The following is a 26,873-nucleotide window of genomic DNA, read 5'->3' on the forward strand; positions in this document are numbered from 1 at the left end:
TCTTTTTAGCATCCACATATGAGTGAGAACACGTAGTATTTAACTTTCTGTTACTGGCTTGTTTCACTTAACATAATGTCCTCCAGTTCCATCCACATTGCCATAAATGATAAAATTTCATTCTTTTTTATAGCTAAATAGTATTCCATGGTATACATATACTATAATTTCTTTATCCATTCATCTGTTGTTGGACACCTAGGTTGATTCCATATCTTGGCTATTGAGAAAAGCGCCACAATAAACATGGGAATGCAGATGTTTCTCTGATATAATAATTTCCTTTTCTTTGGATAAATTCTCAGTAGTGGGATTGCTGGATCATATGGTAGTTCTATTTTTGCTTTTTTTGAGGGACCTCCGTACTGTTCTCCATAGTGGCTGTACTAGTTTGTATTCCCATCAACAGCACATAAGAATTCCCTTTGCTCTGCATCCTTACCAGCATTTTTAATTCTGTATCTTTTTGATAACAGCCATCCTAACTGTGGTGAGATTGCATTTCCCTGACGCATAATGACATTGAGAATTTTTTCATATATTTGTTGGCCATTTGTACATCCTCTATTTAGCAATGTCTCTTCAGATCATTTGACCATTTTTAAATTGGATTGTTTGGTTTTTTGCTATTGAGACATTTGAGGTCCTCATATATTCTGGAAGTAGGCTGTCTTTTCACTCTACTGATTGTTTCCTTTGCTGTGCAGAAGCTTTTTAGTTTGATATAGTCCCATTTGTTTATTTTTGCTTTTTTCTTTTTGCCTGGGCTTTTGAAGTCTTATTCATAAAATTTTTCCCAGACCAATTTCCTAAAGCATTTTTCCCATGTTTTCTTCTAGTAGTTTTATTGTTTGGGGTATCAGATTTAGGTCTTTTATCTATTTTGAGTTAATTTTTGTATAGGGTGAGAGGTGAGGGCAGCGGAGGTTAGTTTCATTCTTCTGACTATGGATATTCAGGTTTCCCAGCACTATTTATTGAAGAGACTAGCCTTTCCCAATGAGTGTTCTTGGCACCTGTGTCCAAACTCAGTTGGCTATAGATATATCGATTAATTTCTGGGTTCTTTATGCTGTTACACTAGTCTGTGTGTCTGTTTTTAAACCAGTATCATGCTGTTTTAGTTAATACAGCTCTGTAGTATATTTTAAAGTCTGGTATATGATATCTCCAGCTTTGTTCTTTTTGTTCAGGATGGCTTTGGCTATTTGGAGTCTTTTGTGGTTCTATATAGATTTTAACTTTTTTTCCTACTTCTGTGAAGAATGCTAATGGCATTTTGATAGGGATTGCATTGAATCTGTAGGTTGCTTTGGGTAGCATTGTCATTTTAACAATATTAATTCTTCCACATGGGGTGTCCTTCCATTTGTTTGTATCTTCTTCAATTTCTTTCATCAGTACTGTGTAGTTTTCCATGTAGGTCTTTCACCTCTTTGGTTAAATTTATTCCTAGGTATTTTTTTTTTTTTGGTAGCTATTGTAAATGAGATTGCCTTCTTGATTTCTTTTTTAGCTAGTTCATTGTTTGTGTATAGAAATGCTACAGATTTTTCTATATTAATTTTGTATTCTGTAAACTTACCGAACTCCTTTATCAGTTCTATGAGTTCTTTGGTAGAGACTTTAGGTAAACATATATACCTATGTCAGCAGCAAACAGTGAAAATTTGACTTTCTCCTTTCTAATTTGGACATCCTTTCTTTCTTTCTTTCTTTTGCCTAATTGCTCTGGCTAGGACTACCAGTGCTATGTTGAATAAGAGAGTACTACGTTGAATAAGAGTGGGCATCCTTGTCTTGTTACAATTCTTAGAGGAAATGCTTTCACTTTTCCCTGTTTAGTAAGATATGAGATATGGGTTTGTCATACATGGCTTTTATTTTGTTAAGGTACTTTCCTTCTATACCTAATTTATTAAAAGTTTTTGTCATAAAGGGATATTGAATTTTATCAAAAGCTTTTTCTGTATCTGTTGAGATGATCATACTGTTTCTGTGCTTCATTCTACTGATGTGATGTATTGATTGACTTGGGCAGGCTGAACTGCCCTTGCGTTCCTGGAATAAATCACACTTCACCATGCTTATCTTGGAAATAAAAGAAAAAATTCCACCACCAAATGACTAAGGTATTTTTCTATAGAAAGAACAACCCCTACAACATATATGTAATATAGCTTATATTGATGTAGTACTTCATAAGTATAAACACATTTTGCTTATACTTCTTATCTGATCCCTATGAGGTGGTCTCAAGCTATGTTTTCACCCTCATCTAACACTCCCCTTCACTCTAGGTGAATTTTTTTTTTTTTTCTTTGAGACATGGTCTGTTACCTGGGCTAGAGTACAGTAGCATCATCATAGCTTACTGTAACTTCAAACTCCTGGGCTCAAATGATCCTCCTGCCTCAGCTTCCTGAGTATGTGGTACTATAGGCAGTGTCACTTTGCCCGGCTAATTTTTTTTTTTTTTTTAATAGAGATGGGGTCTCACTGTTGCCCAGGTTGGTCTCAAACTTCTGGCCTCAAGCAATCCCCCTGCCTCGGCCTCCCAAAGTGCTGGGATTATAAGCGTGAGGCACTGTGCCTGGCCTCACCCTAGGTGAATTTATCACCACTCTCCTTCATAACCTACACCCTCCTCTTCCATCCAATCTCCAAATGCCTTTCATTCTACCAATGTTTAGCATAAATTGCCATTTCTTCCATAAAGTCTTCTCTGATGCTCTAATTTAAAAGTAATCATTTATTCCTTTGAACTTCTTAGAACATTTAACACTTTCTATCTTAAAGTGTATTAACAAGGTTTTAATATATGCCTTAATATCCCTGGCATGATAAACTTCATAAGGAAAGAGATTCTCTTATTTATCTTAAGAGTCATGGAGGAGAGAGCAAGAGTCAAATGAGAAAAAGAATAAAAATTAAAGAAAAAAGACTCATGGGTATCAAGCATAATTGTGAGACACATAAAATTTACTTGTTGAATGAATGAATGAATAAATTTTTAAAACAATCCTGCAAATTTACATTAAGCTCATTTAACAGAGGAAACTGTTTTAGAAAAATTAAGTAATGTTCTTAAAGCCAAAACAACTATCAGTGGAGCTGAGACTGAAACTCAGGCAGGCCTTTTGTTCTTTCCACAATAGCTAGATCTAGGTTTTTTAATTATATATTTCCATATATCCTACATAAGTAGACTGTAATAATCCTAAAGAAAAAGAACTAGATCAAAAGATGATCATAAATTATATCAATATTAAATCATGAGCTAAGGGTAGACAATAATTATTAGAGTTGACTTTTAGTAATTGGTAGTAAAGAGAACTCTAACAATACATATGAAAACACATTGTTAAAAGTAAAATTCATATGCTAAAAGCCATCACAACTTGGGTTATAATTTCATAATATACAGGCAGGGTATGGTGGCTCACACCTGTAATCCCAGCACTTTGGGAGGACAAGGCAGGAGGATTGCTTGAGGCCAGGAGTTCAAGACCAGCCTGACCAAGAGTGAGACCCCACCTCCACAAAAAAAGGAAAAATTACCCAGGCATTATAGCACGCGCCTGTAGTCTCAGCTACTCAGAAAGCTGAGGCCAAAGGATCACTTGAGCCCAGGAATTTGGGGTTGCAGTGAGCTATGATGACACTACTGCACTCTAGCCTGGGGCAACAGAGTGAGACACTATCTCAAAAAAAAAATCATAATATACAATTGATAGTCTTAAGAAGACTATTTATGCAGAATAATGAGTTCAGTAAATTAATTCTCAAATATCCGCTATCAGCCTGGCACTGTTAGGAACTTGAAACACAAAAATGAAAACTACACAGTCCCCGTAATCAAGATTATTAGTTGAGACAGTGATATAAACCTTTCTTATTTAGCCATTATTATGATTAATAGAAGGACAAAACATAATATAATAGTTATTTATATAATAACATCTATTTCTAAATCATATTTCTTTGCAGACTTTACTGGGAAAAATTTGGTCCGTATTAATGATTCACAGTTATCACTATAAGCATAATTACACAGACTCTGGAGGTATACCAAGATTATTTGTCCCTAAATTATAAGTCTTCAACTGTAAGAACCTTTGAGATTTGTGTCTATCTTATTGCTAATTGTGGGTATGTTTTCTATATATCATTTAATTTCATCTCTCTCCTTTCTTCCATGCATTCAAACTTCCAATATTTTTTGAGCCCCTGCTATGTTGTAAGAAGTGTTGTAGGTGCTAGAGATACAATGGTAAACAGGAGAGACAAAAGCCCAGGTATTAAGGAGTTTACATTCCAGTGGGAAAACAAATAATAAGAAACAAATATGTAATATAATACTATGTAATTATAAGTGCTCTGAAGAAAACTAATGGAGGCTAAAGGGCTAGAGATTATTTTAGAGAGGAGGGTGATCAGGGAAGGCTTTACTGAGACTATAACATCTAAATAGGGACTTATATGAAGTGAAGGAGTAAGCTATGCAGACATCTTGCAGAAGAGCCCTTTAGGCAACTGTCAAGGCTCTTAGATAAGAATGAGCTTGATGTGTCCCAGGAATACTAATAACGAAAGTGTGTTTGGAAACAGAGTGAAACCAAGTGAAACTGAGTGCAGGGAAGGATGACAGGATATAAAGTCAGAAAGGCCCACAGGGGTGATATCCTGTAGGGTCTTGTAGGCAATGGTAAGGAGTTTAAATTTTACTGTAAGGGAAACCACGAATAGATGCTGAATATAAGAATGACATGATTTAATTTACACTAAAAAAAAAAAGATACTGGTGGCTATATAGGATGTAAGAGTGGTGGAAGGAGGTAAGTTCAAAAGGCTGTTGTAGTACACTAAACAAGAAATAGTTGCTTACACAAGGATGGCACTGGTGGAGGTAGTGACAAGTGGTCAAATTTAGAACATATTTTGAGGACAGAGCAATAGGATTTGCTGATGGATTGAGGATGGAATATGAGCGGAAAGACAAACTGGATGAAAAGTGATTATCATGCAGAAAAGAAAGCATATTTGGGGTAAAAATCAAGGGCTCTTCTGTCCACGTAAGTTTGAGATGTCAACTAGATATCCAAGTAGCCAATCAGATATCACTCAGAAGAGTGAGGATATATACTTGGGAGTCATTAGCATATAGATGGTATTTAGAGCCATAGGCTTAAATAAGATTGTCTAGGTAGGAACTGAATATAAACAAAGGAGACTGAAGGATTGGGCTTAGCAGTACACCCTAACATTTCACTGTCACAAAGAAAAGTATAGCTAGCAAAGGAGACTGGGAAAGAACTGCCAGAGAAATTTAATAGGAAAACCAGTTGAGTGTGGATTCTCCAGAAAAAAGTCAAATAAAGCGTTTCAAAAAGTAGCAACTGACAATGTCAAATGCTACTGAAGGGTATGTCAAATTCTTTGGGGTAGATTTATTAAGATTATGCCTCCCTTGCTGCTATACAATTTCTTAATGGTGGGAGTGAAGTTGTTTCTAGCAATTCTTTCCTACCTCTAATTTCTTACTTCTATAGAACAGAAAATTAGGCCGGGCACAGCAGCTCATGCCTGTAATCCTAGCACTCTGAGAGGCCAAAGCGAGTGGATCGTTTGAGCTCAGGAGCTCGAGACCAGCCTGAGCAAGAGTGAGACCCTGTCTCTATCAAAAATAGAAAAAATAGGCCGGGCGCGGTGGCTCACGCCTGTAATCCTAGCACTCTGGGAGGCCGAGGCGGGCGGATTGCTCAAGGTCAGGAGTTCAAAACCAGCCTGAGCGAGACCCCGTCTCTACCATAAAAATAGAAAGAAACTAATTGGCCAACTAATATATATAATATAAAAATCAGCCGGGCATGGTGGCTCGTGCCTGTAGTCCCAGCTACTCGGGAGGCTGAGGCAGGAGGATTGCTTGAGCCCAGGAGTTTGAGGTTGCTGTGAGCTAGGCTGACGCCATGGCACTCACTCTAGCCTAGGCAAGAAAGCGAGACTCTGTCTCAAAAAAAAAAAAAAAAAAAAAAAAAAAAAAAAAAAGCCGGGCACGGTGGCTCACGCCTGTAATCCTAGCACTCTGGGAGGCCGAGGCGGGCGGATTGCTCAAGGTCAGGAGTTCAAAACCAGCCTGAGCGAGACCCCGTCTCTACCATAAAAATAGAAAGAAATTAATTGGCCAACTAATATATATATATATATAAAAATCAGCCGGGCATGGTGGCTTGTGCCTGTAGTCCCAGCTACTCGGGAGGCTGAGGCAGGAGGATCGCTTGAGCACTCACTCTAGCCTAGGCAAGAAAGCGAGACTCTGTCTCAAAAAAAAAAAAAAATTAAAAAAAAAAAAAAAATAGAAAAAATTAGCCAGGCCTGGTGGCGCATGCCTGTAGTCCCAGCTACTCGGGAGGCTGAGGCAGAAGGATTGCTTGAACCCAGGAGTTTGAGGTTGCTGTGAGCTAGGCTGATGCCATGGCACTCTACCGGGGGGCAAAAGAATAAGACTCTGTCTAAAAAAAAAAGAAAATTACATTATCAAGCTTCTTAAAACTATATGTAAAATAATTGTAAATAGGTTTTGAGCCAGGCACAGTAGCTCACACCTGTAATCCCAGCACTTTTGGAGTCCAAGGTGGGAGGATTGCTTGAGGCCAAGAACTTGAGACCAGCCTAGACAACATAGCAAGACACCATTGCTACAAAAAATTTAGAAAGTAGCCAGGTGTAGTGGTGCACACCTGTTATCCAGGTATTGGGAGGTTGAGGATGGAGGACTGCTTGAGCCTAGGAGTTTGAAGTTGCAGTGAGCTATGATGATGCCACTGCACTCTAGCCTGGGCAACAGCGTAAGACCCTGTCTCAAAAAAAAAAAAAAAAAAAAAAAAAAAAAAAGAAGAAGAAGAAAGGTCTGGAAATGATGTGAAACAGTCTCCAATAAGCAAAGTAAACGAGCTTTAGTGAATGAATTTTGTAACATATTACTTATCTTCATCTATGATCAAGGGAGCTGAAGTTCTTGATAACTGAACTCTAAAAAAGTCTACACAAGTTATACATAAAAACTAGAAAATTATGAAGAATAAGAGGTCATATACTAGCAATGTTTTAAAGGCCAACTACATATAACGGGCAAAACAACCACCCAAGAAGACCTACATCATTTTTAAGAACAAAAAACTTAGCCCTGACAGATTTCTCTTTCAGTAAGCTTTGGTAGGTGCATACATGATCCCTTACAAAGGGACAGAATATGACATAGGAATATTAATGAGAATTAATTCAAAATTTAAACTACTTACCGGCAAACACGAGGGTAATATTCAATACAATGAATATTCCACAAAATAGGCCAACTCTAAAAGTAGTCCATGCTGGCGCAGGCTATGGACAGAAAAACAGCATTTTAGGTATAGGGCAAAATATCAAATGCATTTAACATATGCTATAATAAATTAGTAGTGTAAGCCTCAAAGTTTCTACCATGAAAATAATATTTTATGATCTGAATTTTTACAAATCTGAAACAGAAAATCATCCTTCATCATCCTATAAACACTAGAATACAGTTGCCAGTTGATAGAATTCTTTTATAGAAATCTGAGTCACGAAAGAAACAAGATTATCATGTTAGACATCAAATTCCAGTTGGCTCTCCATGTGCACAGGTTCCAGATCTGTGCATTCAATCAATGATGGACTGAAATTATTTATACAGGGGGAAACAACCAATAAAAAATAACAATACAACAATAAAAATAATACAAATAAAAAATACAGTATAACATAGCATTTACATTGTATAGGTGTTTTTAGTAATCTAGGGATGATTTAAAATGTATGGGTAGAGCTGGGCACAAGGGTTCATGCCTATAATCCCAGCAACTTGGGAGGCTGAAGTGGGAGGATTCCTTAAGACCAGAAGATCTTGTCTCTAAAAACATTAAAAAAGCTATTATCATGCCACTACACTCCACCCTGGGTAACAGAGCAAGACCCTGCCTCTACTAACTAACTAACTAACTAACTAACTAACTAACTAACTAACTAACTAACTAACTAACTAAAGTCTATGGGAGGATGTGCAAATGTTATATCCAACCACTATGCCATTTTATATAAGGAATTTGAACATCCATGGCTTTTGGTTTCTGTGGGAGTCCTGGAACCAATCCCCTACAGATACCAAGGGATGACTACATATACACACACACACACTAAGGGTTTTTTTTTTAATACGAGACAGTTAAAATGCAATTTTATTTTTCAAATTTTGAAAATCAGTATTAGAGTTTACATATTTGGTACAACAAGTAATAGAGACAATGGTGTACATAAGAACGCATTTTCTGAAGTACTTACACTATTCTAGTGGGGCAAGTTAAAGTGAATTTTTCAAGATACACTAGAGATTCTAAAGAGACTGGTGTATCACAATCTCCAGAGTGTGTACGTTCAAAAAATATTTTTCTCTATTATAATTTTACATTTAAAAATGATTTTAAAAAACTGTTTTCTAAAATAAATATGTAATAGAAAGTACCTGATATTTTAAATGTAAAGGAAGGAGACCCATGGAGAAGAGAGAATCTCATAGATTTAAATATTTTCTATGAATGTTATAAAAAAATTTTTATTGTTGTTAGTGATATTACATATTTTAAATGTTTTTTAACATTTTATATTTTACATATTTTAAATGTTTATATATTTTAAATGTTTACTTATATATTTTAAATGTTTTATTTATATATTTTAAATGTTTCTTTATGTATTTATATATTTTAAATGTTTTCTAAAGACTTTCAAATCTTTTAAAACAAAGCACTGAAACACTCTCAGACTTTATTTATCAGTAACAGAGACCTGCAGTTTTAGACTGGCTGCATCCAAAAGACGGTCATTCATCTTTTTTAAAAAAAAGTTATCTTTAGTTTCAAAAATTGTATAGTTTATCATATACACAAAAGAATGTTATAGTGTATTTGAACTGTTAGAAATGAATTATAAAGTGAACCTGTAACTTTCACCCATATTTAGAAGCTGGACATTTCCATCAACTTTGAAGTCCCTACTTCTCCCCAATCCAAAAATCATCCCTCCTCATCAGAGATAACCATTTTCATGTTTGCTTTAGCTTTACCACCTCTACACACATTCTTAAGCATCTTAATATTTTAAAATTAATTTTAACAGACTTATTCAAATATAACTGACATGTATCATTTCTTTCTTGATGCTTGTAAGATTTTTCCTCTTATCTTTATTTTCAAACAGTTTGACTATTATATGCCTGCTTTTTAAAAACTGCTTTATTGACTAAATTGATATATAATAAACTGTACATATTTAAGTTGACAACTTAATAAGTTTTGGTACGACATATAAACACCTATGAAACCATTACCATAATCAAGACAATGAACATAGCCATGCCTGTCAAGAGTTTCCCATGCCCCTTTGTAATCCTTTCCTCTTAGCCCATCCCACCCCACCCACCCCACCCACCCCATTTGCAAGCAACCACTGATCAGCTTTCTGACACTATTTATTAATATTAATTCGCATTTTCCAGAGTCCTGAGTAAATGGACTCAAACAGTATGTGCTCTTATTTTGGTCTGCTTTCTTTATCTCAGCATAATTATTTTGAGATTCATGCATGTTGTTGTATAGATCAATAGGTTATTTGTTCTTATTGTTGAATAGTATTTCATTGTATAGGTATACCACGAATCACTTATCCATTCACCTACTGATGGACATCTAGGTTGTTCCTAGTTTTAGGCTATTATGAATAAAGCTGCTATGAACATTTGTGCACAAGTCATTATACAGACATATGTTTGCATTTGTCTTGGGTAAATACCTTGGAGTGGTATACGTTTAACTCTTTCAGAAACTGCTGAACTGTTTTCCAATGTGGTTATACATTACACATTTTACATTTATACGTTTTACATTCCACCAGCATATGAGATAAGAGTTCCTGTTCTTCTAACATTTAGTATGATCAATCTTTTTAAAATTTTAGTCATTCTAACAGGTGTGTATTATCTCATTGTGGTTTTAACTTGCATTTCTCTATTACCTAATGATACCAAGCATCTTATCATGTGTTTATTTGCCACCTGTACATCTTTGATGAATTGTTCAGTTATTTTGCCCATTTTTAAATTAGGTTGTTTCTTTTTATTGGCTATTAAATTTCTTCATATATTCAGAATACAAATGCTTTATCAGATATGTTTTGAAAATATTTTCTTCTACTCTATTGCTTTTCTTTTTATTATAGTCTTTTTACACTAGTCTTCTTCGGAGCAGAAGTTTTCAACTTTGATGAAGTGCTTCTGGTGTCATTTCTCAGAAATTTTTGCATAACCCAAAGTCATTAGGATTTCCTTCTATATTTTCTAGAAATTCACAGTTTTACGTTTTCTTTTAGGTCTATGGTACATTTAGAATTATATGGTATAAAGTGTGGATTTTAGACATAGGGTTTTTAGACATATGGAATCCAATTGTTCCAGCACCATTTGCTGAAAACACTATCCTTTTTCCACTGACATGCTTTGTATATGTATCAAAAATGTGTCTTCCACACATACATGTTAAATCTATTTTTGGACTCTATTCTGGTTCCATTGATCTATTTGCCAACCTTGACGTTAATACATTCTCTTGATTATTGCAGCTTTAATAATAATTTATCATAAGGTAGTATCAATCCTTCAACTTAGTTGTTCCAAAGTTGTTTTGGGTATTCTAGGTCCTTGGCATTTCCACATAAATTTTAAAATTAGTTTACCAATTTTTAGCAAAAAAACCAAAAGCCATTGAGATTTTTTAGTTGGAGCACGTCAGAACTATAGATCAACTTAGGAAGAAATGACACCTTAAAAATATTGGTCTTACTCAATATACCCATAAACATTTAAGTCTTTAAGTCTTTAATTTCTTTCAGCAATGTTTCAGCAATGTTTTATGTAACAGTTTTTAATGTAAAGTTCTTACACATCTTTTGTCAGAATTATTCCTAAATATTTCTTATTTTCACGGTATTACAAACAGCATTGTTTTAAAATTTTTTGATTTCCAATTGTTCTTGCTGGTATATAGGCATATAATTGATTTTTGTGTATTGGTCTTATATTCTGCAACCTTGCTAAACTCACATATTAGTTCTTGTAGCTCTTCTATAGATTTATTGGATTGTCTACATAGATCATCATGTTACCAGCAAAAAAAAACCCCATCAGTTTTACTTCTTCCTTTCTACTCTGAATGCCTTTATTTATTTTTCTTATCTTGCTGCACTGGCTATAATCTCCAGTACAATGTTGAATATAAGTGGTAAGAGTAAATGTCCTTTTTTGTTCCTAGACTTAGGGAGAAAGTATTCAGTGTTTCACCATTAAGTATGATATTAACTGTAGGTTTTTCATAGATGCCTTTTACTAAGTTGCAGAAACTCTTTCTGTTATTGATTTCAATTCCTTTGCTGTCAGAAAATGTATTTTGTATGATTTAAATCATTCCAAATTCATTGATACTTGTTTAATGACACAGAAGATATTACTTAAAATGCTTTTTGTGATATAATTACTGTGTAGATATCATTTAATAAATGCTTTATTTCAGTGTAACTGCTACATTTTGGATGAAGCCATGTGGTAGCTAGCCCAGCACATATGAAAGCCCCATACTATCAAAAAAAATCTCATCTTAGTCATTTGATGAAACCAAGAAGTTGGCATGTCAATAAGAATAAATAAGAGAGGAAGTACAATATGAGAAGAGAAATGTAGGAATATATTACAATTCGTTACAAAGTGAAAACTGGAATCTAATTTTTTAAAAATTAAAATCACAATAGTAGCAACTTCTTACAAACTTTAGCTGAAATTTTTTTAAGGTAATGAAACTAGCTATCAAACTATGTTGATTATTAAATAGGCAAAACCAAACCAGCCACTGGAAGCAAACACTAACCTGAGCGGCTCCCAAAGGAGGGACACGTAAACGCTTCATAGCCTTTTGTCTGTCACCATCTTCAAGTTCATTGGTCACTACAGCCTAGAAATAAATTTTGATATAGGTTATATTAAACTTGAGTGATGCATAAACAATTCTGTACCATTTCTATATTTTACATTCTGATAACTTTTTGGTGAATGTACACTGATAAAGCAAAAGAAAAAAAAAACACAAGACTACATATATCAAAGCTAGCAAATATTTACAAAAGGAGAACAGAAATGAGAAATTATATTCCTAAATATAAAACATGAATATGATTGAAAATATACGGTAAATAAGTGGGGTCATTATACCTCAGTTTCAGAGATGAGCTGGTTGATTTTCTTGCATGTATAAAATGGGGCCACTTCCACATGACCTACTCGCCAATCTGCTCCACGAGATGTTTCCAGGATCTTGTCATGCTTTTTAAGGATTTTTCGAAACCCTGTAAAATTCAGATTCTACAGAAAGAAATGAAAAAATCAACTATAATTTCTACCACAATCAAAGAAGATGAAAAATAATAAACACTAAGCACTAAACACTAAGACAGAGCTGACTGGACAAAAACTGAGTACTCAGGGTACTCAAGGAAATGGCAGTGCTTTCATAAAAGCATTCACTACTAAAAAGATGACTTGTTTTTCTTATTTAATTTATTCACTTTAAGGAAGTATGCTATTAGTAACACAAAGAAACCCTGAACTATGAACCCTATTATTTTTCTTCCAAGTAAATTAATGAAAACCCTAAACTCAAAACATTTTTATTTCCATTTTTTTTTTTTTTTGACATCACACATGCCTGGATATTTCCATTTTTCTATGTACAACTGTTTTCTATAATATAGTTAGCTATAATTGTGTGGAAGATCATTTAATTCTCTTAACTTTTATTTTCCTTCCATTCATCCTCAGTTTGGGGATAGGAGTGTGAAAAAGAGTTAGCAGAAAAGAAGAAGTGATCATACTTATATTCATCATGGGTAGGAGCCCTCACTTTTCCTCAATTTCTACAATATACTTCAAAATACTATAATACAGTTTGAGAATTTCAATATTCTCAAACTCTGTTGTTCTTTTCCTCACATGCACAAAAAGCAGAAAACTATGCATTTGTAAGGTTAGAGCTATAAACCAGAAGCCTCTCAAATTTGCTGATCATACATTCCCATCAAGAAAAAATTGGGCACTCATTCCAACATAGGCTTTGTTTGCTTGCTTGTTTATTTATATTTTTCCCCTAATTCTTTAACATATGATCTTAAACCCTGCTCAGGGTGCATGTATCATGGCTTGGAGATAGCTTTTAATCAATTTTCCCTTCTCTCTCATTCTCAAAATAAATGTATTCTTACATAATAGACAACTCTAAAGAAGATATAAAGCAGAACTTTTATAATTAACAATTATTTTTGTTTTCCCATGGAGGTTTTTATAATGACTCAAAATAAAAGCTGCTAGAAAAGCTAATAAAATAAAATTTAACGGGAGTATTTCCATGTAACACTCAGGCATAGTTAATGAACCATGAAATCTGAATGTTTTTATAGCATTATAGGAAAAGAGGAAATACATTTTGTTTCTTTTAAAAATTAAATTATAAAGCTATGACTAAATTTCAAACCCAAGGAATTTATCATCTATCTTATATAACTCCTTTTCTACTAAATTACTTTCCAAGTAGGTTCTTCTTTATATGATATGACCAAAGAACAGAGGAGAATTATAAAAGGGAAAGATGAAAATAAGCGCATGCATTGACTTAAGATTACTGCAGATACGGGACTTTAATTACTTTTTATTTTAAAATTCTAATACCCCAGGTAATACTTTTGTTGTGCAACCTTTAGTTTTTACATGAGATATCATTCTATAATGATCCTAAGTACCTGTTATAAGTAATAATCACAAGAATAAAATGGAAAAAATAGTGTATAAGGTCTCTCTAAATATTAGGGAGATGCTTTTGCTTATTTAAATGTTTATTATCTTACAAATAATCAGATTTCAACTAAATTCTTTATAGATTTAACTTCATAAACAAACTTACAAAGAATTACAAATGAATAAATGCTTTGTATTTCCATAATTTAGCATACAACTTTTTTGGATTGGGTTTTAAATACTGAGTGATACACCAAAATAGCCTACATTTTTCAGTCTCTACACACATTTGCCGTGACCTAATTTCTTTTCTTTCCCAAGAACTTTTTTTAAAATACAGATTTATTGCAACCTGTGGAAAGGATTCTTTTAGTGGCAAGTTGAAATGTCAGGATCTTTTGTTTATGAGTGTTAGATGTAGGAAAATTAGCTGTCCAATTGCTTTTATGGAAATTTTATTATTGATTAGGAAGAATATAAAAGCACTTACATAGCCAACAATGGTTAGATAGACAAATATTATTTCTTATTTCTACTCACCCTATGAGAGATGGCTCTAAAAATAAGGAAGCAAACTGTTAGTCCTTGAGTCAAGAGGCTACTCATGAACATTGTACAAAAATTTTTTTAAAACTAATCTTCAGAAATAGAAGTCTTGTTAACACTGTTTTACCCTGATACAAAGTTTTTATCAGTGAGGACATCTGAAATCCCAACAGGAACCTCAAGAATAATGACATGCTAAAGATTTTCCTTTTTGGATTGACCCATTAGCAGTAAGGTAATTTGATTTATTGGAATTTCTCATTTACTTAAAGGTGCCATTCTCTGGGGTAAAAATCTAAGTACCTGATAGTTCTGCAGCAGGATAAGACTGAGGTAGAACTCGCTGAAGGCCAGTTTAAGATCTTTAATGTTCCTATGTTGGACACGCTCCTCATGGGACAAGTGGAAGACCGGCTTTCTGCGTTGCCGCAGTGTAGTAACACCCGTGCTTTCTTTCTGTGCATCCAGTGATGACTGAAGCTCATTCTGAAGTGTAGCAAACCTGCGCTGAGCCTCTGCGAGCTTCTCTATAAGAAATAAAACAAAACTGTCAAATCAGTAAGATAAAAAGTTGGTGAAAGTTCTCACTGCTGAATTTTTACTATTACATAATTATTCTAATTTGCTTCTCTAGAATTTCTAGGAAAAAAATTTTCATGCAATATTTACAGTTGGATAGGAAAAAATAGTTTGGTCTAACACCCTCCTCTCATTTTACTCTATACTTCCCTCCCAGCAAAACCTCAAATGTACCCTTTATTTTTACAGATGAAGAAATAATATGTAAAGGGATATTAAGAATGAGAATATAAAATGGTACAGATGATTTAGAATTTAGAAAACAGTGTAGCAGTTCTCAAAAGGTTAATCAGAGTTACCATATGATTTGGTGATTCCACTCTCCTAGGTATAGACCTAAGAGAACTGAAAACACATGTTCACACAAAAACTTGTATACATATACAAACTTGTATTCATAGCCAAAAAGTAGAAACAATCCAAATGTCCATGGTATAACTTGGATGAACCTTGAAGACACTACATTAATTGGAAGAAACCAGACACAAAATACCCCATATTGTATGAACCTATTCATATGAAATATCCAGAATAGGGAAATCCAGAGATAGAAAGTAGATTAGTGGTTGCTATGGGCTTGGGGGAAGAGTCATGGGGAGTGATAGCTAATGGATACAGGGTATCCTGCTGGAATGATGAAAATGTTCTGCAATTAGTGGTGATGGTTGTAAAACCCTGTGACTATACTAAAAACCACTGAATTACATACTTTAAAAGGGTGAATGTTATAGTATGTGAATATGTCAATTATTAAATAAAGCTATTAAGAAACTTTTCCAGTCACACAGTTTAGTTCAGAAATAGGATTAGAATTTGAGCTTTAGATTTTAATATGCTGTTATTTAGCACTAGACCTCTTTACTTCTCCAAGACAAGTAATATAAGAAGAGATTAAGACTGGCAAATTATTTGTTTAAAAATATTAGGTATATCTGGATGTGTAGACATTTATATTGTAATACATTTAAAAATAACACTCTAACTTTTCTTCCAAGGTCACAATTTAGTTTATTGGAACCAGGCAAATTTGGGTTCAAATCCTTGCCTCATTAACTAGATGTATGATTTTAGTCAAGTTTTTTTAAAGGTGGCTTAAAAAAACCCTATTTTTTAGCTCATAGTTTTGTAGGTTAGAAGACCAAGCATGACATTGCTAGGTTCTCTGTCAAGTTCTGAAAAAGATAACCTCAAGGGGTCAGCTGGGCTGCTTTCTCATCTGGAGCTTGGGTTTCTCTTTCAAACTCACTTGGTTGTGGCAGAATTTAGTTGTTCACAGTTATTAAGACTGAGGTCTCCATTTCCTAGCTGGCTATCATCTGGGCTATGCTTTTAGCTCCTAGAGACTACTCTTATCCCTCTTTATCTTCAAAGGAGAAACTTGTTTGTGTTAAGTCCTTTATATACTTTGAATCCTTTCCCTAGGAGTAGTAGCTCAGTCCCTTTTATTTATTTATTTATTTTTCACTAAAAACATTTTACGATGCATCTTTGAGAATGCATGCTTACCTTTGTCTTTCATACCTATATATGTGAACTGGTCCTTACAAAAAGAAACATGTTATAACATAATTCTCAGAGTTAGATTATAAAGGTGTTTCTCCAACAAACATTTATTCACTAAAAGTAAACAGTTTATGATGCATCTTTAAGAAAGCATGCTTACATTTGCCTTTTATAGCTGGATATATGAACTTGGCTCAGTCCCTTTTAAGGGCTCACCTGATTAGTTTGGGCTCACCTGGGATAATCTCCCTTTCTTAATCAACTGATTTGGGACCCTAATTACATCAGCAGGACCTAGGTTAGTGTCTGACTGAATAACTGGAAGAAGGTATGTGTACACCAAGGGGAAGAGATATTGGAGGCCATCTTAGAATTATGATAAGAACCATAGCGAATTTCTTAAGACTCCAAACACCAATGTGGTTCAGCAAACTGTAGATTTATGATGTTCCGGTGACAGATGGAATATTAGCCACAGCTAGATTCACAGCAGACCTATTTGGTTCACAGACTCACCCTATAATTACTTTCTCAGTTCCAGAATGCATAATTAGCACAGACATACTGGGCCACTGGTGGAATCTCCACACTGATTCTGATTCAGAGATAAGCAACATTATGATAGGAAGGGCTACGTTGAACTTCCTGGAACCTCTCCCTATCAACATAGAGGCACAGAAGTTAGTGCTAGAATCAGAGACTTAAAAGACATAGGATGATACCCATCACATCCTCATTTAATTCGTCTGCTTACTCTGCAGTAGTTGGATGAATCTTGGAGAATGTGGATTATTGTAAACTTAACAAGGTAGTCTCTCTGATGATATGTCCTATTATGGATATAGTTTCTTCACTAGAGCAAATCAATACAGCTTCTAGCACCTGATGTGTTATACATGTGATAGTGCAGCTAGGCACCAGGCACAGATCAGCACTGAGCCTGAGATATGGCACCATTCCCCACTGGGACTGGCCAGCCACATAAGGGCTAGGAGCAGGTTGACTGTACTGGCTGGCTTCTACCATGCAGTAGGCAGAGATTTGTCCTCTCCAAAATGAATGCATTTTTTTTAAAGAGATAGGATCTCACTCTGTTGCCCAGGCTGAAGTACAATCATAGCTCACTGTAGCTTTGAACTTCTGGGCTCAAGGGATCCTCCTACCTCAGCTTCCCAGGTAGCTGAGACTACAGGTGTGCAGCACCAAGCCTGGCTCAAATGCCTTCTTGATATGTATGTGCCTTCTCCGCCCTTAATGCTTCTGCTAGCATCACCATCTCCAGGAAGCCTTATCCACTATCATGGTATTCCACACAGCCTTGTTCCCAAGCAAGGAACAAATTTCACAGCTAAGGCAGAAAAGCAATGGGCTCATACCCAAGGAATAAATGGCCTTTTAACACATACCCAGAAATAGATGACCTAATAAAAAAGCTTACTAAAGATGAACTGGGAGACAAAACTTTGAAAGGATGGGGTTCTGCCTTACAGGATGTCACAAGGAGACCATTATATGGTGCTGTCTCTACTATAACCAAAATACAGTCTAGGAATCTAGGAGAAGTTGGAGAGGCTCCTCTCAAAACCATACTAGTAATCTACTCACATAATTTTTGCTTCCCAATCTACAACTTGAGCTCTGCTTGTTGGTTAGTTCTCAAGAGAGAAATGCAACCATTAGAGGAATACAACAATGGTTCCACTGAACTGGAAGATGAGAGCCACCTAGCCATTTTGGGTTTCTCATACCACTGAACCGATAGGCAAAGAAGGGTTTTACTAGTTAAAGTGATTAATCCTGATTGCCAACGGAAAAGTGAGTCACTGAAACACAACAAGGAGGACTGTGTCTGGAACCCAGGAGACTTTCTGAAACATCTTCTATTACTTCCATTACCAATAACATGTTAATGGAAAACTACATCAATCAAAAAAAGAATTATTGAGGATTCAGACCCTTCAGGAATTAAATTCTGGGTCATCCCACCCAGAAAAAAGCCCTAGCCAGTTGGGGTTCTTGCTGAGAGCAAAGGAAATATGGAAGGGGTAGTGGAAAAAGGAAGTCATAGATATCAACTATAACCTCTTGACCTTCTTGCATTGTTTCTTATCTCTCATATTTTCCTTTCCTTATCTCTTTGTGTTGCATTCAGCATAAATTCTTCAGCTCTATCTTCTAGTTTATGAATTTTCCCTTAGCTCTACCTAATCTAGTGATTATATGATCACTTTAAAAAGTTCTAATTGGCCCTTTTAAAAATATGCAAAGTCTTAATGGTTTCTTATTCTTCGGTTATGATTTTGGCACTCTCTTTTATGTCTTTAATCACATTAGACATATATTTTTATTATTTACTTGATAACTGTGCATTTTAACGTTTTGAAGTGAGAGGTTGTCAGGACGCCTATTGTATGAAACAAAACAATTCACATGTTTTTAAATCTTACAAGGAAGTCAAAGGGACAATCAATCTCAGGGTTCTTTTTATACAAATAAAGCATTTCTACTGCAAATGTGTTTGTTGTATTAGCCCCGGGATCAAAAACAATAGAACTTCTCGGTTTTTTCTTGCTTCATGGTGTAATTAGTGTCTCAGTTAATTTTTTCCTGATGCTTCTAGGCCAAAAGAAATACTTAATGCTTCTGCTTATTAAGTGGTCAGATTCAAACAACCTAAGTATTTATGTCATAACCACTTAGTAGCTATTTGAAGAAATATTACCCATAGTATGCATGCATACATAAAATGAAAGAATGTGAGAATTTACCTAAGGCTTAACTATAAATTACTCCTCTGATTTAAAACCTGAGGTAATCTGTAAGGGCCTAAAGCCAGAATATCATATGTGATATGAATAATCAACTTTTATTGTTAAAGGATTAATATATGAATTTACTAATTATTTACTGTCTTTAGAGTTGTCAATACCTTTACATTTCTCATTACATGCATATTAAAAATGTCAAAAGTCCAAGAAGTGAAAACAAAGAGGACTTGTTACTTCCTGTGTGCCAGTAATATGTCAAGACATAAATGTTTCTCTATCTGGCAAACTCCTTATTCATTTTGCAAGGCTAATCTCAAATATTGCTTTCTATATAAAGTCTTTCTTATCTAACAATTCTCTTAGTCACAATTTGAATGTCCCTCCTTAGGGCTCTTATGGTACCATATACATACATACATAGCGCACTGCATATAATACTTTCTATGTTTTCTTCACTGACTATGAACTCTGAAGACAATGGTTCTACAATCTTTTTGGTTTTTATAATGAAAATTTATTTTTAATGCTACTTTTACATACCATTTTCTATGGTATGTAAATTTTTAATAATTCACCCACTGTAAACATGCAATTCATTGATTTTTAGTAATTTTATAGAGTTGTATAATCATCACCACAGTCCAAATTTAGAACATTTCCATCACCCCATATCTGTCTATCATGGTCACTGGCTGTCAATACTCACTACCACCCCTAACTCCAGGCAACCACTGATCTACTTTTTGTCTCTATGCCTTTTCTGGACATTTCACATAAAAGAATGATACAATATGTAGTATTTTGTGTCTGTAGGGCTTCTTTAAACTTAGAATAAGGATTCTGAGTTTTTTGTAGAATGACATAAATATGTTATACTTTGTTGCTTTTATTGCTGAATAGCATTTCATTGAGAATATACCATATTTTGTTTAAACACTCATCAGCTGGTGGACTTTTGGATTGTTTCTAGTTTTTCAAAACTATATAAATAATGGTGCTATTAACATTCTCATACATGTTTTTATATGGACCATCATCTTCATTTTTGAATCATAGTAGGCTCAATCCATGTTTGTTGAATAAATGAATGAATGAATAGGTAAAGTTCTCTCTAGTAATCTACATTCCTATATAGAAATGGAGAAGAAATAAAAAGTTCTGGTGCATTTTGCTACTTTCTTTAAACTAGTGATTTTCTTCCTTAAGGGCATAACTATAATACTATGAGAATCCCTGCATAGAGGAGCATAAAGCATATGTACTTTGAAAAAAATAATATTCAATATTACTACAGCTATGGTATGAGACTTTCACATATCAAAAGGGGCATACATTTAAAAAAATGACAACTATTGCTTTGTTTTTTTTGTTTGTTTTCTTGAGACAAAGTCTTGCTTTGTTGCCCAGGCTAGAGTGAGTGCCGTGGCATCAGCCTAGCTCACAGCAACCCCAAACTCCTGGGCTCAAGCAATCCTGCTGCCTTCAGCCTCCCGAGTAGCTGGGATTACAGACATGCGCCACCATACCCGACTAATTTTTTCTATGTATATTAGTTAGCCAATTAATTTCTTTCTATTTATAGTAGAAACGGGGTCTCGCTCTTGCTCAGGCTGGTTTCATACTCCTGAGCTTGAGCAATCCGCCTGCCTCAGCTTCCCAGAGTGCTAGGATTACAGGTGTGAGCCACCGCGCCTGGCCAGAACTATTGCTTTTGATGCCAAATGTCCAAATCTATTTTGTAAGGAGACCTCTGTTTTCTAAAGCCAGATCACCAAAAAGCTCAAGCATATGGGACTGCACAGATCCTGGAAAAAGGTACATGCGTGTACAGAAATGTATGCTTTGATCTGCTACTGAAAATCTACAAATACACTTATAAAAATAAAAATGAATATTTCTAAACAATTTTATAAATACTGATGAAAATAGCATATTGGAGCAATAAATTCCAATTTCTGCTCATGCAAGTAAATCAAGTAATCCTGAATATTAGAACACATTATTATTTTAATAACGTATGTTAATGTCCTAGGCCTCATATAAAATATTTGATAAAAATTTCCAATAACCACTCAAGAATTTTCAAATCACTTATGTATCCCTAAAAGAACAAAAATAAGGACTATCAAGATCTTTTTTTTTACCAAATTTCTCTTTTTCTTACTTCTAGAAAAAATTATTTCAGAACTACAAGCTATCTTCAGAATAGCAAAGCTATTATATTGTTATACAATTGAAGAATAACTTTTTATAAAATAAAGTTAGTGTCCTGGAATATTTTTATTATTTGTTTATCTGTCTTTAAATGTTACTATCTTGTTCATTCAATTTATGGACCTCAGCATTATTTGAAATACAAAGTAAGTTTATATGAATGTTGATCCATCATAGATGATTCCGGATAGTTAATCTTGTCACATTACCCACAATTTTATCTACTTTTCTATGGAATTCTTACCGTTTGAAACTGTATACCTCTAACATTGAAATCTGAAATCTGTGTGTGACTAAAACATCCTATTCTCCTTCTCTCTCTAATCACCAACCCACACCTTACTATCTTGCAATTCCAGCCTCAGCAGACTATTTGTTACTGTCCTCACCCCCAATATGGAATGTACTTTAATGCCACTCTGCATCTGGATAGATTTTTCGCTTGCTCTCGAACACTACATTCTAATTCCCCCTGTGGCCATCCCTAAACACACTCCTCTAAGAATATTTGGCAAATGCCTATGAATTTTCAAAGACCCAGTCTAAATTTCACTTCTTCTGGAGGCTTTTCTTTAATCCCTCTCTTTTCCTGCAAGTAAAGTGAATGCTTCTTCATATAAATTTCCACAGTACTTTGAAAACTCTAAAATATTATCATATTGCACACTAACTTTAAAAAAAGATGAAATTAGTAAATAAACACAATAGATGTAACTAGTAAATAACACTGTGTTATTTTCTATTTTACTATATTCCATTCATATTTTTAAAAATGTTCTGGTGACCAGGTATAGTCATGCACTGTAAATGATGTTTGGTCAATGACTGACAGCATATATGACAGTGGTCCTATGAGACTGTAATACCATACTTTTACTATACTCTTTCTATGTTTAGATATACAAATACTTACCATTGTATTACAACTGCCTACAGTATTCAGTATAGTAACATGCTGTACAAGTTTGTAGCCTAGGAGCAGTAGGATATACCATATAGCATAGATGTGTAGTATGCTGTACCATCTAGGTTTGTCTAAGTACACTCTATGATGTTTACACAATGACAAAATTGTCTAACAACACATTTCTCAGAACATATCCCCACAGTTAAGCAACACATGACTATATTTTAATTTCCTGACTTATTGGGTCACAATTTGCAATTTAAAAAAACATTAATTTAGATGATATTCTGTTTGTGAAGGTGCCATTTGGAAACTGTGTTGCTCATGACCACAGACATTTCTTATCATTTCTTTCCGTCTTAGAAAGAAAGAAAAGGAAAAATGGGTGGGGGAGGAGAAAGAGAGGGAGGGAGGGAGGGGAAGGGAAGGGAAAGAAAGGAGGAAGGGAGGGAGGAAGAAAGGAAAGAAGAAAGGAAGGAAGGAAAAATAGAATGTGGCTAGTTTTACATGGCTTGTTTTTAATAGAAGCCTATCAATCACCTTTTATTTAACAAAATAAAGAAAGAAAAGTTTATTGTGGGTAATACAAAAATTATTGTGATTTTAAATTTTTATCCGATATGTTAGCAAGCAAGGAAGACTGGCTGCTTTAATTTCACTTCTCCTACTACCTTCCCTACTCCTTTAATTGTTCTTAAATAACTTATTCTACTGTAATGTACACAAGAGAATCATGATACAGGAAGAAATGCTAAAACATGGGAATTTCAAACAATTATTATAGACCTATGATCACCCTAATTAAATGTATACTTAATCTGCATTTTAACATACATGAGCAAAGAGCAAAACCAGTGATCAAGTCATAGCTTAGATATGTGGGTACCAGATACATATATCACTTGCAAAATGAACACTTAGTATTTCAGTGAAAGAGATTCTTGTGTTTCATTACACATACTTAGTAGTATAACAATACATGGTGCCTCAAATTCTTTTTCTATAAAACAATATAAATCAATAACAAAGAAGAATAAACATATAGCAAGATACTATAAAACAGAATTATAGGAATTAACAGAAAGAACCATATAATAGAAATAGTTCTATTATCCAATTGTCTTACACTTATACAAAGCCAGAAAATATTTTACAGCTAAGAAATAAATGTTTCTATTATCATAATTTTCCTACTAATAAAACACCAATTTAATTTCTTTCCTTCCCTCCCTTTCTCTCTCCCTCCCTCCTTCCTCTCTTCCTAGTAAAGAAAAGAAAAGCATTTAACACTGCTGTGAGTTTCAGACATAACTGAAGCCAAAAAATTAGGAGAAGCCAGAAAAAACTGAAATTATTCAGAAACAGAGGGAAAGCACGTAGCTAATTAAAACACCCAAGCCACAAAAAAGGGCTTGCCTGTTTTGTAGAATATTAAAAGCAACATATACATTCTCATATTTTTTTTTAATGTAGGCACATAACACTGCTTAGAAGTTAAGTATTTTGAATAAAGAGAAGGGGCAAACTGGTTTTTGAAAAGATGTAAAATGAAGCCATCAGTTAGATCAGTTGACCATTGGAAAAGGACATTACTGATCACCACAAAAAAAATTTCTAATACTACAGTTTTTAGGATTGATACCATTTTAAGTGACAGAAGAGACTAGAAAACTTTCAGGTTAGGAATTAGCAATGTTTCTACCACAAAGGACCCCTCCTTTTCAAAATTCCTTTCTCCTCCCATGGTCTTCAAATACTGAAAGATTTTATGTATAAATCTAAATAAATGTCCATTTCTGATTAACCAAAATACATAATTAATAAAGAGTAATAAAATAACTTACATCAGATTTTCTAAATATTGAAAATAGCTTCTCAGAAAAGAAAAATATCTAATAAGCTCCATCAGGAGCAATAAAGGAGAAATTACAACTGATGCCACAGAGATACAAGATATAATTTATGAATACTACAAAACCTCTATGCACACAAACTGGAAAATGTGGAGGAAATGGACAATTTCTTAGAAACACACAACCTCCCTAGGCTCAACCAGGAAGAAATAGAATTCCTGAAAAGACCAATATCGAGTACTGAATTGAATCAGCAATAAAAAACCTTCCTAAAAAGAAAAGCTCTGGACCAGATGGTTTCACACCCGAATTTTACCACACCTACAAAGAAGAACTGGTACCTATCCTGCAAAAATTGTTCCACAACATCGAGAAGGATGGAATTCTCCCCAACATTTTATGAAGCGAACATAACCCTAATACTGAAACCAGGAAAGGATGCAACAAAAAAAGAAAAACTACAGACCAATATCCCTTATGAATATAGATGCAAAAATTATCAACAAAATCCTAGCCAATAGAATCCAGGTGCTTGTAAAGAAAATAATTCATCACAACCAAGTGGGCTTCATCCCAGGGATGCAGGGATGGTTCAACATACACAACTCTATAAATGTAATTCACCATATAAACAGAAGCAAAAACAAAGACCATATGATCCTCTCAATAGACGCAGAGAAAGCATGTGACAAAATTCAACACTCTTTTATGATAAGAAAGCTAAACAAAATAGGTATAGACGGGGCTTACCTAAAAATGATACAAGCCATATATGACAAACCCACAGCCAATATCATAATGAATGGGGAAAAACTGAAAGCATTCCCACTTAGAACTGGAACAAGACAAGGTTGCCCACTATCTCCACTTCTGTTCAACATAGTGCTGGAAGTCCTCACTACAGCGATCAGACAAGAGAGCGGAATTAAGGGCGTCCAAATGGGAGCAGAAGAGATCAAACTCTCACTCTTCGCTGTTGACATGATATTATACCTAGAAAACCCCAAGGATTCAACCAAGAGACTCCTTGATCTGATAAATGAATTTGGCAAAGTCTCAGGATACAAAATCAATACACAGAAATCAGAGGCATTCATATATGCCAACAACAGTAAAAGTGAGAACCAAATCAAAGACTCAATTCCCTTCAAAATAGCAACAAAGAAAATAAAGTACCTTGGAATACATTTAACTAAGGAGGTAAAAGACCTCTACAGGGAGAACTATGAAACATTGAAGAAGGAAATAGCAGAGGATGTAAACAGATGGAAGAATATACCATGCTCATGGGTTGGCAGAATCAACATTGTTAAAATGTCTATACTACCCAAAGTGACCTACAGAGTCAACGCAATCCCTATCAAAATACCATCATCATTTTTCACAGATATAGAAAAAATAATTTTATGCTGCATATGGAATCAGAGAAGACCCCGTATAGCAAAATCAATCCTAGGCCATAAAAACAAAAGAGGAGGTATCAATTTACCAGACTTCAAACTATACTACAAGGCTATAGTCATTAAAACAGCTTTTTATTGGCACAAGAACAGGGACATTGACCAGTGGAACAGAACAGAGAACCCAGATATAAAACCATCCTCATACAGCCAACTAATCTTCGACAAAGCAGACAAAAACATACAATGGGGAAAAGAATCCTTATTCAATAAATGGTGCTGGGAAAACTGGATAGCCACATGTAGAAGACTGAAACAAGACCCACACCTTTCACCTCTCACAAAAATCAACTCACGCTGGGTAACAGACTTGAACCTTAGGTGTGAAACTATTAGAATTCTAGAGGAAAATGTTGGAAATACTCTTCTAGTCATTGGCCTAGGCAAAGAATTTATGAAGAAGACCCCCAAAGGCAATCAAACCAGCAACAAAAGTAAACAAATGGAACCTAATGAAATTAAAACACTTCTGCACAGCCAAATAAACTGTCAAGAGAGCAAACAGACAACCCACAGAATGGGAGAAAATTTTTGCAAGCTACACATCTGATAAAGGGCTGATAACTAGAATCTATTTAGAACTCAGGAAAATCAGCAAGAAAAAAATAAAACAACCCTATCAAAAAATGGGCAAAGGACATGAACAGAAACTTCTCAAAAGAAGACAGAATAATGGCCAACAAACATATGAAAAAATGCTCAATATCTCTAATCATCAGGGAAATGTAAATGAAAACCACAATGAGATATCACTTAACTCCAGTGAGAATGGGCTTTATCAAAAAGTCCCCAAACAACAAATGCTGGCATGGATGCGGAGAGAGAGGAACACTCATACACTGCTGGCAGGACTGTAAACTAGTTCAACCTCTGTGCAAAGCAATATGGAGATACCTCAAAGCGATACGAGTAGATCTACCATTTGATCCAGCAATTCCACTACTGGGCATCTACCCAAAAGATCAAAAGTCACTTTATGAAAGACACCTGCAGTCGAATGTTTATAGCAGCACAATTCACAATTGCAAAGCTATGGAAACAACCCAAGTGCCCATCAATTCATGAGTGGATCAATAAAATGTAGCATATGTATACCATGGAATACTACTCAGCTTTAAGAAACAATGGCAATATAGC

At 34.7% G+C, this 26,873-nt stretch overlaps 1 protein-coding gene across 1 annotated transcript in view; it reads right to left on the reverse strand.

Moving 5' to 3' along the window:
* XPR1 (xenotropic and polytropic retrovirus receptor 1) overlaps positions 1 to 26,873 on the reverse strand; it is a 185,649-nt gene that overhangs the window by 63,570 nt on the left and 95,206 nt on the right. Inside the window, exons 4-7 of the mRNA XM_012735368.2 lie at positions 14,756 to 14,979; positions 12,332 to 12,481; positions 11,991 to 12,074; positions 7,302 to 7,383 (exon numbers count right to left, since the gene is read on the reverse strand). Of these exons, the coding sequence (XP_012590822.1) occupies positions 7,302 to 7,383; positions 11,991 to 12,074; positions 12,332 to 12,481; positions 14,756 to 14,979 (540 nt within the window). The remainder of the gene's footprint in view (positions 1 to 7,301; positions 7,384 to 11,990; positions 12,075 to 12,331; positions 12,482 to 14,755; positions 14,980 to 26,873) is intronic.

This window comes from Microcebus murinus, chromosome 23 (genome assembly GCF_040939455.1).
Source record: "Microcebus murinus isolate Inina chromosome 23, M.murinus_Inina_mat1.0, whole genome shotgun sequence".
NCBI classification, from domain to species: domain Eukaryota; kingdom Metazoa; phylum Chordata; class Mammalia; order Primates; family Cheirogaleidae; genus Microcebus; species Microcebus murinus.